The 20,016-nt window shown below is 46.6% G+C and overlaps 1 protein-coding gene across 1 annotated transcript in view; it reads left to right on the forward strand.

Annotated features, from left to right (window-relative positions):
- FOXI2 (forkhead box I2) overlaps positions 1-20,016 on the forward strand; it is a 38,832-nt gene continuing 18,816 nt past the window's right edge. The window contains exons 1-3 of the mRNA XM_062000738.1: positions 1-21; positions 1,565-1,624; positions 3,976-4,037. Of these exons, the coding sequence (XP_061856722.1) occupies positions 1-21; positions 1,565-1,624; positions 3,976-4,037 (143 nt within the window). The remainder of the gene's footprint in view (positions 22-1,564; positions 1,625-3,975; positions 4,038-20,016) is intronic.

Below are 20,016 nucleotides of genomic sequence, written 5' to 3' on the forward strand. Positions count from 1 at the left end.
ATGGTCAGTAACAGCAGCGAGGTAAGTACTTGGTCATGACTAACTGAGTGAAATGGGGAAGAAAAAGCAAACACAGCCAGTCTCCAGGGAACCCTGGCTGGAAGTTCATGGCAACTACTATTTCTGAGAGCTACTTTTATGATTCTTGACCTTCAGTCCCCGTGTCACCTTGAGCAGGTGACTTGCACTCGGGTCTTACATCCAAAAACTAGGAGCTGGTCCTTTTTGCCTTCCTCCCTTCCACTGCTGTGGTTTGCTGTGGTTTTGGACACGCTCTCTGTTTGGAATCTGTGCAGTGTCTAGACGATGCCAATTAATCTGGTCTGTCAGCAATATTGTAGTGCAAATGATAACTAATTGAGGGAACGACGGATAAGCAGCACGTGACAGCATGGAGGAGGAGATGTGTGGAGGAGAAAGGACAGGTTTAAACTGGATCTCTGAGCAGTTTCCATAGTTTGGGGGTGGGTTTTTTATCCTGCATACTTGCACAGGGGAAAAAATAAAGTTACCAGATATATAGAAGCCTGTGACATATGTATATCTTGCTCTGTCTTCATTTGCATGAGCCCAGGCTTAGCTTTTTAAATCTGGTGGGGGTGGAGCTGGGAGACAGGGTCCTGTGGTTTTTCCCAGCAAGCTCCAAGTCGTTGCAGGTTAGCATTCCGTAATTATTTGTGTCAGGAAGATGGATGCCATCCTAAAAAAAGTTGGAAGCCAACATCACCTCAGCTTTGATAGATGAATATTAGCACTTTGAATGCTGGAATGGCATTAGAGATGGTTTATGGTTTTATGGCTGTGAGACATTTCCTAGTGTCTGATTCAGAAATACATTCCCTACGCTTTTTAAAGCAACTTCTGGTCTTTGACATCTTTTTATCTTTTTTCTGGCTCGGCTTTGGTTTCAGAACGCTCCTTGAAGGGAATTTAAGAGACTGTGGGGTTTGAGAGATGTTTGTCACAAAACATAGGCACAGTGCAGTCACCTTTAGCCACCTCTGGTTTAACACCCTGCAATGCCAAGGAACGGCTGCATCCCATTACCTCGCTCCCGATCCTGCTGGGAAACCACCAGGCTTTCCCAGGTAGCTGTTGCAATGTGAAATGGTTAATGGCTGTTCTCTTTTGTCACTTGTATACCCTCCTGCCTAGACAGAGATCATGCAGATGTGATATTTGAGAGAACACATTCCGAGAACCGTAGTGGTTTTTCAAATGGAAGCAGCATCAGCTGGTTTGTGAAGGTGTTCCTGCCCTCAGCCCTGCACCATGCAGTGACAGCTGCTGGAGAGAAGTTTGTGGGGGAAACTATAAAAGCAGTCAAATGGAAGAGTGCCCTCTAATGTCAACTAAGCCAAGCAAAGGAGACCCGAGCTGAAGAGGGGAACAAGGACTGGCCGCAACTTCTCTGGAGGAGCCGCGCTTTGAGCAGGAAAGCAGACAGAGGAACATTTGAAAATTAGGGGCTTTCGAAAGCATCAGATGGAATTGAGACACCAGGACCCAGGAGAAGCCACAGTCAGAGCCTCAGATTCTCCCTGCTTTGAAAATCCTCCCCCAGATAAGCAGTCAGGCGCTTCCTCGCTGCCTCTCAGTGGCCCTGGGACTGAGCGAGGGGAGGGTGAGTACATCTTCAGGGTCATCTCAGCATCAAAAGTCAACTCTGTGTCATCACTATCGTGCTGAATAGTTTGGTGAAGAGATCTCCGATATTCCTGGTGTTGAACACATGAGGAATCCTATGAGATGACACAGGACCCCGAGGAATGTGACAGTGCAAATGTCATAGGCTCACCTTTACAGTATGGGAACTGTCACTCGGAGTAACCACGCTCCAGCAGGGGGGCTTGTGATACTTACAGCAGCTAAGTTGTGCTGTCCCATTGCTCTTACAGGAGATAAATTAGGAGGCAAAGCAATGCAGTACCTCTAGCAACAAGAAACAACTCAAAAGTGTTAATTTGTGGTTGTCTGAAAAGCTATTCTCTATGTAAAGGTAGACTCTAGGTATAAAGTACTTCATATTACGAAGCCAATTGTCAAAACACACAGAATAAGTAAAGCAAACGTGTGTTGGATCTGTTACAGCTTCCTGATGCAACAAGTGCACTATAAAAATATTGAAGACACCAAAAAAAAAACCCCTAAAAAGGAAAAACCAGTGTTTGCATGAATGTGAGTAAATAACCCAGCTGAATGGACACGAGGCACGAGAGCCGGGGGGAGCTCCTGCTCTGCTGACACACACGTGATCTTTTCTGCCTTTTGGGGATTTGTGCACGGCCATATTTTGGGAGTTTGTTTTCCACTGTTGCCTGACAGCAGATTTCTGTGGGTTTCACGCTGGGTGGTTCATAGTGTGACTACCAGTTCACACTCTGGCTTCTCTCTCGCTCTGGGGTCATGGCTACTTAGCCATGGAGAAGTATTTGGAGGATAAACATGGGATGTGTTCCCACAAACACTCCTGGTTGAAATGCTTAATTTTGTGATCATTCAGCCAGCTCATAGAAGTGTGCACAGGGAAAGGACACCAAGGAGGATGCAAATCCAAACATGATTGAAACATCAATCATCCGTTCACTGAGAAATATTTACAGTATTTTCTACCCTGAGAAAGGAATATTGAACCCCCTGGGGGGGGATTTGAAGAGAATTTGAGAGCAGCTCTGCAGAGAGGGACCTGGGAGTTCTGGTGGGTAGCAAACTAAACATGGGTCAGCAATGTGCCCACGTGGGCAAGAAGCCAGTGGTACCCTGGGATGCATCAAGAGGAGTGTGGGCAGCAGGGCGAGGGAGGTCCTGCTCCCCCTCTGCTCTGCCTGGTGAGGCCTCATCTGGAGTCCTGTGTCCAGTTCTGGGCTCCTCAGCTCAAGAGGGACAGGGAACAGCTCAGAGCTACTGAAATGCTGAGGACACTGGAACATCACTGCAAGGAGGAAAGGCTGTGGGACCTGGGGCTGTTCAGCCTGGAGAAGAGAAGCCTGAGAGGGGCCCTTGTCAATGCTGATCAATAACTAAAGGGCACGTGTTGAGAGGATGGGGCCAGTCTTCTTTTCTAGAGTGCCCAGCAACAGGACAAGGGGCAACAAGCACAAGCTGGGCACAGCAAGTGGCACTGGCACAGGAGGAGAAAGTCCTTTGGTGCTGAGGTGAGGGAGCCCTGGCCCAGGCTGCCCAGGGAGGGTGTGGAGGCTCCTTCTCAGGAGGTTTCCAACCCCACCTGAACACGTTCCTGTGCCCCCTGAGCCAGGGGAAGCTGCTTTAGCAGAGGGTTGGGCTGGAGCAGCTCTGCAGGGCCCTTCCCACCCCCACCATCCTGGGACTCTGTGACTGAGAAAGGACAGAAACAAAACCCCAAAGGGGCTGATACTGAGCTGGCCAGAAACCTCCAAACAGTTGGAAAGTGCCATAACATAAAACATGAAGAGATCTGTGAAAATCCATCCATCCTGACACAGTCACAGTGAGGATGGTTTCCTGCCAACGTGCCTGTCAGGCTCCCCAGCCTGCTCTCCTTCAGGTGTCAGATGGATGATGCTCACCTTCCCGAGCACCTGGGAGCTGCTGCTGCTCCTGCCCTGCGTCCTCCCCAGCCCTGGAAGCAGGGAGGAGCTTCAGAGCCAGTGAAGCCAAGTGTCACTATGACCCTTCTGTTAAACTGAGTGACAGATTTCCTCTTGTGCAGTGACATGTGCACGTGTTTGGTTTTGTCTCGTTTAGTGGTGTGGGTTTTTTTATCTCAGGATTCCTTGCACTGGAGTTTCTGGTCTGCTGTGCAAGAAAGGAGAAGCAAACCCACGCTGAAAGCTAACGATCACAGCCTGTGGAGAAGATCTCCCAGTTCAGCAAAGCACATAACTGCTTGTCTCTAAAAGATCAGCTCATTTATTGAAGTTAATGTTTATCCTTTGTTTTCCAGTGCTTCTCAGGTCATCCAAAGCAAGCTGAGCGCTCACGGCGCTGAAAAAGGGAGAAGAGCCCAGCCTTGGAGAGCTGCCATCCAAATTGACCATTCCCCAGCTGCAGTGCAGGTATTTACAGTGGGTCGTGAGTGTTCCCTAAGCCTCGTTACATCCTGCATGGAGGCGTCAGCCCCGCAGCTGCGGCACCTGCGCTGGCGTTGGTGCAGCAGGGGTGGGGGCTGCCTGGGACCTGCGGTTACTGGCCCTGCTGCCTCTGCACCCAACCTGCTGGTGGTGCTTATGCATTGCAATGAGAGTTTCTCTTTTCTCACAGCTTAGCTACAGCGTGATGTGATCCCCAGACATAGAGGAGGTGTTTCGACACGTATTGGCATCGATTTGGGGTACATATGTGTAGGCTTAAGATGCCTGGTAGCAGATGGAGCTGCTGCAGATGGCATGGCTATCACATATGGGGAGGAGTGTTTGATTCCTCAGGGTAGGAGTGCGATGCTATTCTCAATCAGAGGGGTCAGAACAGGTTTCACTTACCACTTAGTATTCTCAGTAGGTGCTATTTCAGGAAGGGAAGCTCTGTAAATATCACACGTGGAGGCTCGCTGCCGGACACTGGGGAGGGATGGGGGAGCAGAGGTATTGCCAGAGAAGGCAGTCTGTATTCTGAAAGTTATTCCTGAGAAGTGCTGACTAACTGTTATTTCCTTGTGTTAAATGCCATGAGGGGAGATGAAGCTCTCCTCCACACAGCCATGCTCTGCTCTGCATTAAGATTCAGGAGAGGGATGGGAACACGCCATTGCTGAATGTGTGGGGAGAGCAAGGAAATACTGCAGAGCTCTTCTCTCCCAGAAGCAGTTGCTAATGCTCTCTTTCAAAACACAATGCCCAGTAGTGGGGAGAAACCAATATTAAACCTGTCATGGTTTTATTTCATCCTTAACATCTCTCTTTGAGATCTAAACTTGTGCAGGAAAGCAAGGATGCCTCTAACAAAGCAGCATTCTGGCAGGATAAGCATGCACCGAGCTTGCACAGGGAAATAAACCATATCTGTGCTCTCCTGACATTGTATAACCTGTTAAAAGCAGAGCATTCCACGGCAGTGACTGGGGGGTTTTGTTTCTTGTATGAATTCTCTTAGAATTCTAATGGGGGGAACCAAGTACCAAGATTCTTCCACTTTAACCGCCGGGAAGAGTGGATTTTATGGAGATTGTGCCACCTTCTGTCTTTTCCCAATGAAAACACTGCCACCAGCTGGTTAACAAATGGCTTTGACCGGGATTTTACACTGGAAGAATCAGACTTGTTTGGGGATTGGTTTTTTTGAGCTCCCAGCTGAGCTGGAAGGGATATTTTAGATGAGAGGGCCCTGATTATGTGTGCCCTCCATTGCACAGGGATAGCTGGCAGTCACGCTTGCTGCCTTTGTTCAACAAGCCTTGGCGGAAGGTGGCTGCCACATGAGGCACTTCTGCCGTCTTCCACCTTTGTGAAACGATGTGAGTGCTTCAGACCCCACTGGCTGAGGCATTGGAAGTGCATCGAAATGCGTTTGCTCTGCCCTTGCAGACAGATCCACATGCTTTTACTGGTGCCCGGTGCTTTACGTTGAGTCACTGCTTCGTGGGGGCTGGAATAAAACCTGACAGCTCTTCCTCATAACAACTGCATACTGTGCAGCTCTGGGTCTTGGTGCCAAGGCTTTTGGATGGTGCCATCGATGTCATCATCTCCTTACACCTTGTTTTGCTACAACATCAGCAGTGCTCGAGACCCTTTGGCAGTGTTGACATTTCAATCGACGTGTTGTTTTTCCCCTCCCGAACCCGTGTGCTTGAAATGATCTTTTCAGGTTCTCTGTAGACCCAAGAAAAATGCAGTTCAGCTTTTTAAAGTTGCCATAACAATCACAGGGAAGAGAAATCTTGTAAATGGAGGTTGAGGCTCAGAGGCATAATTCTGTGCTCGGGAGGGATTTGCAATTGATCTTGTGTCCGAGAGAAAGTGGATATATTGCAGGCTCAGAAGTTGCCTGTCCAATACTAGATGTGTTTCTTATTGCAGTACACCATTTTCCTTACAACTGATGCAGGCAGTTACTTTTGGAGTGGGGGTTTTTGTTTGTTTTGTTGGTTTGGTTTGTTTTCTTCAAGCTCTTTCAGCGAGTCGCAGCCGTGAGAAATTTCAAGGTCCCAAATCCCCCACCCAGCTCTGACCTGGAGAGAATATTTGATACCCACACAACCTGTGTGGGTATCACAGGATGCCTCTGGGCTTTTGTCACAATAGTTCAGGGCAAATCTAAACCTCAGAAGAGGGCTGACACACAGGTGATTCAGATACCACCCTTGCCTGCAGCTGAACAGCTTAAAGCTACAAGGGAGTTTCTGCCGTCAGCTGTGCAATATGTGAGTCCTTCTGCAAGAGAAACAGTGGCAGTCATCCCATCTCCTGTAGCAGCGTGGCTTGTCCTTTCCCCAGGCATCCAAGTTGCCAAATGGCTGGCTGCTTCCACTTAGTTTTCTCATGTTTCAAGCATCTTTCTCCTAATAAGCACTAAATCCCAATGACTGTTTTAATTTGTGATAGGAGATATCGACTCTTCATTTTAAAATGAAGAAGAGAAACGTCCCTTTCTGTGTACCAGAGCACCTGAACTGAGCTGTAAAACAAACACATGTCACCCTCCCTGACTGGCAACAGAAGCACCACAGAAAGCTGGACGGGTGTGTGGGACCTGCAGGTTGCAAAACATTACTGCTGTCAATCCGCCCCCTCCCCAGTGCTTTAGCTGAGAAGGAGGCAGCACAGCTGGCATGGCCTCCTGTGCCAGGCAGGCACGCTCCTGCAGCTGGGTGCAAATCCTCCATCTCTCCTGAGCTGTCCCCACTACTTTCAGGGCTTTCAAAAACACAGCAAGAAAGTCTCGGCAGCCCCACGAGCGCTTGCGTCTCTCCTGTGTGAAAGCTGAGTTTTCCATCCCACAGAACAGGTTCCCTGGGTTATTTTCCCAGCTCAGGATTAAACTAACCATTTAATTTCCTCCCATGTGTTTCAGCACCACCACACAGCATAATCTTGTCCAGAATTAGGGAGAAATTAGTATTCCCACCGACGCCAGCCTGGAGCCCCACAGCTCTCAACAGTGGCTTCTGCCTCCAGCTGTACTACAGGGAATGTTGGCAGGACAGTTGTAAACCTTCAAAGAAATGCTTAATGTAGGTGTTTGAACTCTGCCTTTTGGGGGGCTTGGTGCATTGTGTGGGAGCCCTCCCCTTCTCCATTGTGTGGCCCCCGCTATCAGGGCATGGAGCTGTTGGAGGGAGTCAGGAGGAGGCCATGGAGATGACCAGAGAGATTCTCTCCAATAGAGAAAGGCTGAGAGAGTTGGGCTTGTTCAGCCTGGAGAAGAGAAGGCTCTGGGCAAACCTTACAGCAGCCTCCAGTCCCTAAAGGGGCTGCCAAGAAAGCTGGAGAGGGACTTTTTTTATGAGGGCACAGAGTGACAAGACAAGGGGTGTTGGCTTCAAACTGGCAGTGGAGATTGAGATAGGATATTAAGAAGCAGCTCTCTCCTGTGAGGGTGCTGAGACCCTGGCACAGGCTGCCCAGAGGGGCTGTGGCTGCCCCATCCCTCAGAGTGTCCAAGGGCAGGTTGGATGGGGCTTGGAGCAGCCTGGGCTGGTGGAAGCTGTCCCTGCCCATAGCAGGGGTGTGGAACAAGATGATCTTTAAGGACCCTTCTAACCCAAACCAGTTTATGATCCTATGATAACCACCAGAGGGTTGGCACTGGGGATCTGCAAGGGGACTGTTGTGAGATGCCCAGTGATGACGTTGGTCCTTCGTGCATGTACCTTGCACACCACGGGGAGGCTCTTTAAGCTTCTGTGTTACCTTCACAAATGAAACAGAGATTCAATTACTGAAAACAGAAGCATTCCTTTCTTTCACAGAGCCAACTGTGGAAGAGCCTGTTATTGATTTCTTCCGAATGTCAATATCACAGTAGAAACATTGCAGTAGGAACAACTTTTATTGTTTCCCAACGTGCATACAAGCACGGGAAACTCAAAATGAAACCTCAGACCTCCTGTTCTGAAATATCATTTTCAGCAGTAGGGGCTCAACACAGAAAGGTAATCCAGTGCTGCAAATACTCCTGCAGATAAAGCAAAACCTTCTGACCGTGGAAGAAAGCTCACCTGCAGATGAAATCTGTCTGACATTTCAAGCAAAGGCTCGAAGATGCAGAACCTCTGGGATTCAGGTATTGCTACACCCCTTTAGGATAATATCTTAAAGTCTCTCAGAGCCAGTTGAGCAGTCATTAAAATGTGCTTAATTGTTACCCCACAACGAGGCAGCAGTGTGCCCAGGTGGCCAAGGGGGCCAATGGCAGCCTGGCTTAATGAGCCTTAATGAGGAGCAGATCTCTGACTGCGATGTCTAAAAACAAGTTGGCAAGAAGCGTGTTGGTTTATACCAGAGTTCAGGTTCGTTCTTAACATATGAGATGTGCATAATTGTCTTGAGAGCTCATTAGGCCTAATCTAATACCACTTGTAGTCAGCAGAAAGCTGAATTAGCTAAGAACTGGTTCAAGTCTTCACAACGTGTGAGTACCTTCACTGAAGTTGTTGTATATATCTTAAGAGTAATTCCAAGCTTGCATTGCAAATGTTTGCTGGTAGTACTGATAGACTGAGGTCTTTATGTTCTACTTGTACATATCCTATTGGGGGGAGGGGGAGGGTAAAGTTTTCCATTGGTGAAGGCAAGAACCAGGAAAATAAACCAATTTAAGCCTCAGAACTTTTGCAATTCATTAGAAACCTGAGTCATTACTGGGGGAAAATCAACAGGCTGTGCTTTTTTCCTGCGTGGAATACCAATGTCTGCAAGCTTTTCCTTTTACCTTGATTCTACCAAGACTTAAAATAATTCATGTTGGTGGTTTTAACAAGAGGTAGTGATAAAGTATTAAATGACTCCAAGCCCTCTACAAGCATTAAGGTTTCCAACTGGCAGCCCACGAGTCCTGCTTGGGGCTCCTTGTGATGTATTATTCTCCCCAAACAAGCATGTGCTGCAGCCTGCCATGATGTGAGGCAAAATTAATTGCTCCTGTTGTTCCTTGGAAACTTAACATTTCTCTAATGATCCAATATCTCATTAGGCAACACTAAAGTACTGGTTTTGCTGAAGAGTGGTTAGCCCAGGGAGCACCTGATTTGTCGTGAGCTGACAGCAGGCCTAGTACCTGAAAAACGTCAGCAGATAGGAATGATTTTGTCTCTGCACCTTCCACGTGGTAAGTGTGTGCTATTCTTCATATCTGTGTTAATGCCTAAATGGAATGTTGCTGTTCAGCTGCAGCAACAACAGCATAAACACACTCAAGTGCGTTGGTCTAATGGGCTGCAAAAAAGGGAATTTCCTCTGGGATGAAATTCAGGACATAAAACATTTCACAATATTGGTCCAGATTATGCCAAGTTCTCCCAGTAGACCCATTAATTTCAATAGACCTCTTGAGAAATAAGGTAATGCCAGTGGGAAGAATCATGGACTCATGGAATCGTTTGGGTTGGAAAAGACCCTTCAGATCACGTCCAACCCCTCCCCTCACCCTGCCCAGCCCACCACTAACCCCTGGCTCTCAGCACCTCAGCTCCATGGCTTTGGGATCCCTTCAGGGCTGGCCACTCCCCCAGCTCCCTGAGCAGCCTGGCACAGGGGCTGACAACCTCTCAGCAAAAAAGTTCTGCCTCAGCTCCAGTCTAAAGCTCCCCTGGGGCAGCTGAGGCCATTTCCTTTTGTCCTATATGCTCGTTACTTGGGAGCAAGGACAGACCCCCAGCTCCCTGCAGCCTCCTGTCAGGGAGTTGCAGAGTGCTCCTGTCTCCCCTCAGGCTCCTCTTCTCCAGGCTCAACACCCCCATTCCCTCAGCCCCTCCCCAGCCCCCTTGTGCTCCAGCCCCTTCCCCAGCTCTGTGCCCGGCTCTGGCCACGCTGCAGCCCCTCAGTGTCCCTGTGGCAGTGAGTGAGGGGCCAAGACTGAACAGCCCTGGAGCTGCAGCCTCCCCAGAGCCCAGCACAGGACAATCCCTGCCCTGCTCCTACTGCCATGCTGCTGCTGATCCCAGCCAGGATGCCCTTGGCCTTCTTGCCCCCCTGGGCATGCTGCTGGCTGCTGTTCAGCCGCTGCCACCAACCCCCCAGCTCCTTTCCCTCCAGCAGTTTCCAGCCCCTCTGCCCCAGCCTGGAGCGTTGCATGAGGTTGGTGTGGCCCAACAGGCAGGACCTGGGGAAGGCAACCCCACACCTTGCCAGGGATGCTGCTGGGACACAGGCAGTGCAGGGGAGTTGAAACACGTTAAACTCCTGTATAGGAGCTCTCATCCTGGAGGAGGAATTTTTTACAGTTCAGTGTACTGTAATCCTGCCTCAGTGAGAAGGATTAGAGGAGGATTAAGCTGCAGTGAACCAAGGTCACTCTATCCCCGAATGACAGACTTCACACAGACATTTAGTATCATTTGAAAGGTACCCACTGACTTCACACAGCCATGGGCTTCACCCCATCTTCCCCAGCCTGCCTGCCTAGGCATGACCTGGGAGTCTCTGGTACATGGCTTTAGGGGGGATGATCTTTAAACTTTCTGATCTCTAAAGGCCTTGGACTTGGGTTGGCCACAGGACAGGTGACACCTCCGCTGGCTCCAGCAGGCATCACCGCAGACAGCCAGCTATTCCCCTGTGGGGTTGCTAACCAGGAGCAGGCTGGAGCTGCAGGTGCAGCCACAGCCACCTGCAGAGGTGCATGGGGGCAGAGGAATGGCAGTTTTCCTGAAAGCCAGGATGTAAAGATTTCACCTGGTTTTGTTTTGGGATTTTTCTCTAAAATCTATGCTCTGTGTTTCTGGTGGTTTATGTTGGGGTCTGATGTGTCAGTGTATGTGTGCTGTCTGCAACGAATAAGGATCCAGAGCTCATTGTGAAATGACAAGTTGTTTCATAGTTACAGAAATATAGAAATAACTATTTCATAGTTGTTTCATAGTTGTTTCATAGTAATTTCATATTTTCAGTGTGAAACTTATTATAGGGAGATGTTGAGACACATCCCTGGGGGTCATTCTAGATTCTGACGTTACCAGTCAATGAGCAGGCTTCTTATCAACAGAAGATCATTGAGTACTTGAAGTCAGTTGATCAGGATATGAAATGGCCAAATCTAAACTGAAAATGTGCATGAGTGTAACTGGCAGTTATCTTGGGGCAAGTAGGTGCATGTTGCTGTTTTGTGTGCTTTGTTTTGCTAGCCACTGGCATCCAGGCTGGCCCCAGTTACCTGGTAGCTCGTAAAGTGTCTCAGGGTAATTACACTCTTAGATTCATGCTTGTGTGTGTCTCTCACTGTCTGGGTCTATCTGTCTTCTAAACTACAGATTACCTGGCACATTTGAGAACTCTCTGTTATACAACAGTTTATTATGAGCTGCACAGTACTACTAATTGCACTTGTAATTAACACAGAGGCTGATGGAAGAAACACAGCATTTAAAGGATGGATTGCAAGTATTCAGCAAACAGAGATAACCAATCAGAAGGGTGAGGTTTTGTGTTACAGCAAAGCTGATGTGTCCCAGGAGGATGTGCTGGCTGGAGCAGCCTTGCTTGGGCTGGGACTGGTGCTGAGGGCTGGTACAGCCATCTCCAGCCCTTCACTTTCATCATGGTTCTGGCCCATGTATATATATGAGGCTGAACCAAACCCCTTTCCATTGAGTATGTTGATCTTCCAACTGATCCCAGCAGACTTTTGGTCAGATAACAGGACAGTAACATGAGTTATGCAATATTGGCTGATTAATATTCATGTTTCTGTACAGGTCTCATTAACTGTCCTTGCATTGGCTCCCTGGTGTATAGGGTAATTGGATACTTTTCCTCTTACAAAGAGAACGTGTCGACCTTCAGTCAAATTCAAACAGATTCTTTAGGGTAAGATTTAGAAAGCTCATCTTGGGAAAATGAAAGTTGTAGTGTGGCAGGCATTACAAATATCTTGATTTCCTCTCTGTTTCTGAGCCTTAACTTCCAATTCAGCACGTTAATACCTGCAAGAAAAGCTATTTTCCCAATGTTCTTGGAGGATTTCTGGTGTGGATTATTTGAGATTGTAACGTTTTGCTTGCTGAGAAGATGTAAATAAACCCATCAGCTCCTATTCCCCTTTGATAGAGGAATTAGCAGAACAAAAGACAAAACAGAATCTTTTGCAAAGTGTTTGCACAGTAGTGAAGCTTCCTGAAAGTTACTCATGCAAAAATGAAGGTAATGTTCACTGAAGTTTTGTGCTGGAGTTTAGCAGGTTATCAGAGAAGCATCAGATTGTCAAGCTGACTTTTCCCCAAGTCCTCCTTATGGATACCTGCTCCATTTTAAAAGCAGAACAAGAAAATACCTCCATAGTTGGGCTGGAAGTACCTCTGATCAGAGAGCAGAAATGGTGGTAACGTTTAGCAGGGACTTCTGCAAACAGAGTTGTTGCTTCTACAATAGATCCCTGACAAGTCCAGAACAAATATTCTGACAGTGAATCGACTTCTGAATTGTGTGAGCCAAACGCTTTGAAAAATGCTCTGTGTTGACTCAGTGAAGGTTTTCTACATTGTTGATAAACTCTGCTCTTTCAGCCTTCACAAGAGCTTTTTGTGTGTTCCTGTGTTCTCTTCACAGGTATTTGTTAATACAGGAGTAATCAGTTAACTCTTACACATTTAACTCTGATGAAAAGCCAGTTGTAGACTGCAATGAGCTTTGGATCAGCACCTTAAAATGACACCTTAGAAATGAAGATGTTTTCACATGAGATATTATCCAAGATCTCTCAGGCTAACAGCTGCTGCTGGTTTCTGTCATGTTTCCCATGGTAACATCAGCCTTTAGGAAAGAGGGAAAGAACTACCCCGAGGCGGGGGGGAAACAGCAAGAAGAATGGAAAACAGAGGCTTATGAAAGCACTTGTTTCCCAGTGACTAAACAGAGAGGGTGTGTTTTCATTACATCTTCCTAAACCAGGTCACCATTGGCAAGGGGATGGCTGCGGTGTTCTATGTGTCATCACACACGTCGTGCTCCAAGAGAGGTTTCTGCTTCTCCCAAGTGACTCTTGTCTGACATAGAGTGGTATTAAAGGAACAAATATGGGGAGTTTGATGCTGTGAGTCAGAAAGAAAAAAAAATGAAATCCTGACAAAAAGAAAGGTGGAAGAGACTCAAGAGATGGTTCAGCCCCAGAGCTGGGGTTGCCTCCAAGCAAAACCACATTCTTCTAAACAGCTAGTTAGGCAAGTGTCCTGCTGTGACAACAGTGAAAAGCAACACTCCAGCATCTGAAAATGAGGAGGTCTTGTCTGTCTAGACTGCCTCTGGAAGATCCATTAGGAATTCTTACAGTGTCTCCTGTTCCCATTGAGTTGGTCTCATTTTGCCTCACTTTCATTTCAGCAGACAAGAACTCCTGGCTGCTGCTTTTCTCCCCCAAACAGCCTCCCTCGGTCTTCTCTTTCTTAAACAAAATCAAATCTTCTGGAGAGTCTGTTTTGGTTTCTTTGGAAGCCTGTTAAATCTCCCTGCTGTCCTCCAGCCTCCACAGTCCGTCTCTGACCTTTCACAGACGATGTCACCTCCTTTGCAGCACTCACAACACTGGTTTGTATTTTATACATCGCCTTCCCCCTCCCAAGACGTCTTGAAATATCTCTGCATGCAGTGTTGCTCTGCACCTGAAGTTCACCTTTCTGGATGTGTACCATTTCCTCACTTTACAATTATAAAGTTCTGGCACTTTTTTTTGGTGGATTTGGGGTTTTTTTCTCTATTTTGTGGCACTTTCATTTTTCCAGGTTACTCTCTCTTGCTGTGTCCAAGTCATAAATGAAAGTAACAAATTGAATTAGACCAAGACGACATTCCTGCAGATCCACAAGTGCAATAGCAATTGATGAAATACTTTCTGAGGGTAGAAAATACCTTTTTTTTCCAATAAGCATCCAAATAATTGAGATCTTGCCATTACTGCCAAAGATCCTGTAGAGCCGGAGTTACTCACCCTTCACTCAGCGCGTTGTGTATGCGTTTGTTGCAGTTCCACGTCACGGATGCTAATCTGCTTGCTGAGCTCCTGTGGCTTTCATGACTGTTTGAAAGCACATGGAAGTAGTGCTGTGCTGATCTCAGCACTGGGACACAGCTGTCTCTGCAGAGAGTTCCATAAATGCCACGGTTTGGTTCGCAGCCCGAGCGAATCCCAAGACTAACGTGGATTTTCCCAGCTGTATTGCAATGGATTGGTGGTGGAAGCTCCAGGCTTTCAGACTCATGCACAAGTAGCATGTGCAATCACTTGAATTGCTCTGTCATTCTGTTCAGAAAATGATGAGACAGATCACCTGTACAAAGTGGGAATTTAGGGTGGCATCCATCTAACTCCAGTCATTTAAGAGCTGCGTGTCTGATTAAACAAATCATCTCACTCCATCTGGAGAGAGGCCAGAGAGGCTGACACACCCCGAGGCAGTTCAGCCCTGTCTGAGTTAACACCTTGAGAGGATGAATCATCCTCCTGAGTCACATCTACCAATGTATCATGTAAGAAAAGCCTGGGTGACAAATATGGTCAGCGTGTGGATAGTCAACCTGGGGCAAGATGAGCCCAACCTTCATCTCTCCCTCTTCAACCCCGTGCAGCCCTTGCAGGACAGGCTTTTTTAGCCCAGCCATTAATCCAACATGTCTCCTTGTGGATGAACACAATGGTTTTGTTTAGTTGCTTTATTAATCCCCACAAGAGCTCATCACAAAGTTCAGCAACTGACAATGGAGAAAAAAACATACCTGCTTCCAAATGTCTGTGCTGCCTCGAAACAGCAAGATGTGAACTGTGCCATTAGTTTTGTTTCAGTCATCTTCTCTCTCTGATTTTTAAAGCTTTTGCACATGCAAGTGCAATTGCTACCATATTTCCAGGCAGGTGACATTTCTTTATCAGATGTGCTAGACAGTTGATGACTCTAGTAATGCTCTAATTATGTGTAGTGAGTTGTCTCTAAGTGCTGTAGGAAAATGCTTACTGCATCATTAGCTACCTTGTTGTTTACTAAATGTCTTTTATAACACTACAGGGGCCCAAATGAAGGTTGTGTCAGTGATTGCATTCTGGATTTCTATTTTTAGGGGTTTATAATTCAAGCCTTTGTTTTCACTTCAGGCTGGAACCTGGTGTCCTGACTCTCAGCTGAGAATAAACGGAACGACTGCATTTAAAAGAAAAGATGGGTGTGGATGGATGATAGAGCTGGAGCAGGGCAGTTAGTGTTATGGGGGGAGACATTTTCCACTTCTTTTCCTTTTTTGCATAGAGGAGAAGACTTTTAAGGGAAAGATTTTGAAGCCTGAGGTGCAGATAGTGGTGTAGATCTGTGAATGTGCCTGAGCGTAGGCAGAGAGGTTTGGTTTGGTTGCTGGCAGACTGCTCAAGGGATGTGTGTGCAGCCCGTTTCTGAGTGGTGGAGCCCAAGGAGGTTGGAGTCCCCTGAGGAACTGGAGTGGATGGGCAAGGGGCAGCCCTCTGTCCTTGCCCAAAGTCACTCATGCTCAGGTCAGTGCAGGAATTGCTGTCAGGTGTTGCAGAGAGCATCCCACAGAGACACTGCAAACCCGACAGTGGCTGTTGTAGCACAGGTGTTAGTTCAAAGAGCCCAGCTCCACACACCGTGTTGTGCAGCCAGGAGTAACAAATCCCCACTAATGCTGACAGACGGCCCCAATATACACTCATTGCATCTTGCATCACTTTGAGAGCAGCAAAACAACTGCTCTCCAGGTCCTTTTGGGACCTTCTTTTGGGGTGCACGTTGCTGGTTTTTCCACAGTGACAGCCATCTAAACGTCTGAAAGCCTTGAATTGCTCAGAATGAGGTTTGCTTTCACTGTCTCCCACAAAGGTATAAGAGAAAGACAGGGAAGTTTCTGGAATCAAGTGCTGTTTTCATGCTGTTCCTCCTAAGCACAGATCAGAAGTTAAACTGAGCCAAAATTACTCTCTTTTTGTTTTAAATGTGAATGTATTAAGCAATTCTGCTGTTAAAGAAAACTGTGAAGGGTCTCTAGATTGATGGAAATGTCAGTTAAGTGTGTGCTGTGCTGAGAAGGATGGTTATTGCCCCATGCCAGCTCTACAGCCGCCAGCAAATCCAAAACCAAACTACAACAATCTTAAAATACCACAAAGAAGTGATTGGGATTTTCCCAATGGGATGGGCTGCAAGTGGATTTGTGTTACTAGTGGAGTAATTAGAGTGGCAGTTGGACACATTGCTTGGTAATGTCTAATATTAGTAATAGTTTGTCGAGTGTTATAATTAATCCAGAAATATTCTGCAAGGGTCACTTAATGGTTGACTAAGCTGGTGCTTCCCAGAAGATCCTTCATCAGCACATGACTGATGCTGTTGTTTTTTATCATCTTTGAAAGGAGTTAATCCTTGTGGAGTGGAGCATTCCCACTGTGCAAGCACTGCCGTGCTGACCCACCCACAGTCGTTTCACGTGAGGAAGAACCACGGCGTGACAGATCTCATCCAGAACACAGGTGCTTGGGGAATGCTCTAAGTCAATGGAATCTCCCAACAGAGACAGAAGTTGTAAAAGCAGAGTGTTGTGTGAATTACACAGATCAGGGGCAGCTGGTCCCTGTTGCAGACATGCAGCAGTCAGGATGTTGGCTTGGGTGGGAGGGTGGTCCAGGGGGTAGGAGACCTGGTGCTGCTCTTCATCTGCTTTGCTTGGCTGTAGGACTTGGGGCACGTCCTTCAGACCCAGCCAAAATCTCCATGTGGTTACGTTTGCGTGATCACACAGGGAGGGAAGCACAGGGGCAGATCTGCCCAGAACCCAACTGCGTGACGTTGTGCACAGAGACAACAGGAGCTGATCTCTCTCGCTCACCTCATGTCTGAGGTCTCTGCAAAGGCTCAGGGTCACTCCAGGGAGCATGGTGTGCTGCAGCAGGACCTCTCTGTGACGGTTCAGCCATCTTTTGAATGCATTTTACCATTCTGAAGTGGCACAGCAGGTGATGTTGGGTGGGAAGAGATGCTACACACAAGATCATACCAGCAGCTGCACTTTTATGAAGAGTTTTTCACTAAGTCAGCTAAACTTAGATTACATACCAGGTTAAATAACTTGATTAAGTTATTTAATTATCCATTTAAAACTCCAGACAGAACTTTCAGTCACAGCCCTCTAAATAGAAGTGCTGCCCTGCTCATCATCCCTTCCCCCCACACGATGCAGCTTTAGCCTCCTCCAGCGACTTGAGTAATAACATGGCAGCACACTTGACAACAAATCTTCCATTATCTTTTCTTTGGGTTTCAAAACAGATTCATAAAAACACTTTCCTCAGTGTTTTCAATTAGGAGAGAAAGCTGTACATCATGTGGCTGCCTCACATCACTCAGCCCACGAGCTCAGCACTCAATTCAATTTTAAATGCTTCTCCATTAAATACTTATTTGAGCAGAGTAAATAATTGAACACGTTTCCATTTAGGAGTGTCTCACATCACAAAGTTTTCAATCTTCCTTTTTTTTCCCACGTTGTCCTGTTTATTGAAACTGAAATAATAGAACTTTTGCTTAAAGATTTGTTGGGGCTGATGCATTCGCTGCTGGTGACTCTGCATGTGCATTGCCGTTTACTGTCTTAGTAATGTGTAAAAATAGAAGAAGAATAAATGAAAAAGCAACCCTTTAAACCTGGAATCGAGAGATAAAAGTGAAATGCACTGACATTTTAACAAAGCCCTGCATCCATTTCCATCCCGAGTTCCTATCCCAAAAGTGTATCTACTTCTTGTCACAACTGGTAATGTTCGGTGTAATTCAAGTCTCAAAATGACTGATCTACATGGAGAACTTTGCAGAGCAATCTTCTCCACTATTGAATCTTTCTGTGCTTGATCTTACCTCAAAATGCTCTTAATTTTCCGTTGGCTTTGAGCAAGGGAAGCTTGCTCTAACGTAAGTGGCATTAAAAGTCGGTGTTCACTGGAAGCTGCTTTCACAGGCAGACAGCTGAGATTTCCCCCCTGCAACCTGAAATCTGCCACGTCACTTTGGTGATAACCTAGGAGTTGATTAGAAACATGTTTAGGGAAAGGTGGGAAGAATATTTTTGTCTGTCCTTCTTCTATGGAGGGGATAAAATCAAAAGTGGCTCAAATTTTGCATTATCTGAAGTCTCTAGCAAGTACTAATGGCATAAAGAACTGTAAAATAGGAAAGAACAGAATGAAAAGGCACTACTTTGTATATGATATCCTGAATAGCTCTCAGAAATGTTTGTCTTGGACCATGTGATGCATGTCCAGGTCTGTCTCTTTGCATACACAGCAGCACAGGACAACGCCAGCACAGAGGACTGGGATAACCAATTGTTACCACCACTCCCTTTAACCTGTTGCGTGACTCCAGGGCAAACATAAACCTTTTCCTGTCCTTCTTCCTCATTAGTGAACCTGAACATCTGAAAGCTGGACAATGCAGCACTGCAGCAATTGCATCACAGATCCCTCTCAGCTTGGAATTGCTTGTGGCAGACAAGGCAGGAGCGTTGCCCGTTAAGATGCCTGATGACATCTGTGCTGCTCAGCCTACATACAACTTACAAGTCAGGCTGAGAGAGGCCAACACCAAAAAGTTGTCTGTGCTGATTGTGAATAGACTAACAAGCTTTTACAATCATGTAAATGGGCTGGGAAATATTCTGTAGGCAAGGATGTGCTGCAAATAAGTTTCATATACTTGTCTCATTGATTTCATAGAGTGAGTTAGGGTTTTGGAGCATCCCTCGTGAACACAAGCTACTTATCCCTCCAACATCTTTTTCTCCTCCCCTTTTTTGTTACAAGCTTCACGGGCCTGAGATTATTGTAAACTCTTTGGAGCAGGGATATGCATTTGGACAGCATTCAGCATGGTGAGACCTGCCCTGGATCGAAGCATCGTCACTGTGGAAACAATGCTCAACAGCAATCATGTGCAACATATGGGAAGTTATGATAAGAATGCTTTTAAAGCCTTTTAATTAGATATGATTATAAATGTGGTGTTGTCCTGCAGAAATCATTATTGAAGACCATGAGAAACTTTATGGGTGTTGGACCAGCTTAAAGGAAACTTGCTTATTTCTAATTAGTTTGTATTAATGGGATGTTTTTAATGAGTTATTCTTGCATTAAAATAAAATCTTGATGTTAGCATTCAGAGCTGCTGTCCTTAGGCATTCTCCTATGGAATAATTGCAGATGTATAGCAGTGACTGTTTGCTGTACTTTGAAGCACTTAATTTACTTTTTGACTTAAAACCAAAACAATGGTCCTTCCAGATAAAGCAGAGGAATCGATTTAACAGCGGTGAAAGGATGTTTTTGGCAAACATCCCACTTTAGCACCCAGCTCTGTCAGCTGAAGGGGTGTTGGAACAGGGGAGTGTGTCCTTGGCTGAACCAGAAGAACAGTGCTGAGCAGAACCCGGGGGTTCCAGGCACGTCGGGATGTGCATCAGGCAGCGATGTGTCACAGCAGCAGACTCCTCCTCCCTGACACTTTCTGCAGTCACTAAATGCTTTGCAGGAGGTGGAAGATCACAAAAGACATCAGCAATACTACTGAAAAAAAAAGGTAATGTGTTTTGTTTGCCCCCTCAGACCTCACTGGTGTTGTCCAAGGAAGCACTTTGGAGACGAGCAGGTCGGCTCACTGGATCACATCCTCTCGGGTTTGCTCTACAACCCATCACCAGGACCTCCTTAAACCCAGAGGCTGAGATTTTGGCTTTGCAGTTGAAGATATCAAGGTTAATTTGGAAGGCCCTGGCTGGGCTTTTTTTCTCACTATATAACTTCTGTTTTGCCCACTGCTTCAGTCAGCTGGGGCAGGGGGAAGTTTTGCATCACCAGGAAAAGGAAAGCTCATTTTATTCTGCCTTCATACAAATAAAAGCT

Source organism: Colius striatus, chromosome 8 (assembly GCF_028858725.1).
Source record: "Colius striatus isolate bColStr4 chromosome 8, bColStr4.1.hap1, whole genome shotgun sequence".
Taxonomy (NCBI): domain Eukaryota; kingdom Metazoa; phylum Chordata; class Aves; order Coliiformes; family Coliidae; genus Colius; species Colius striatus.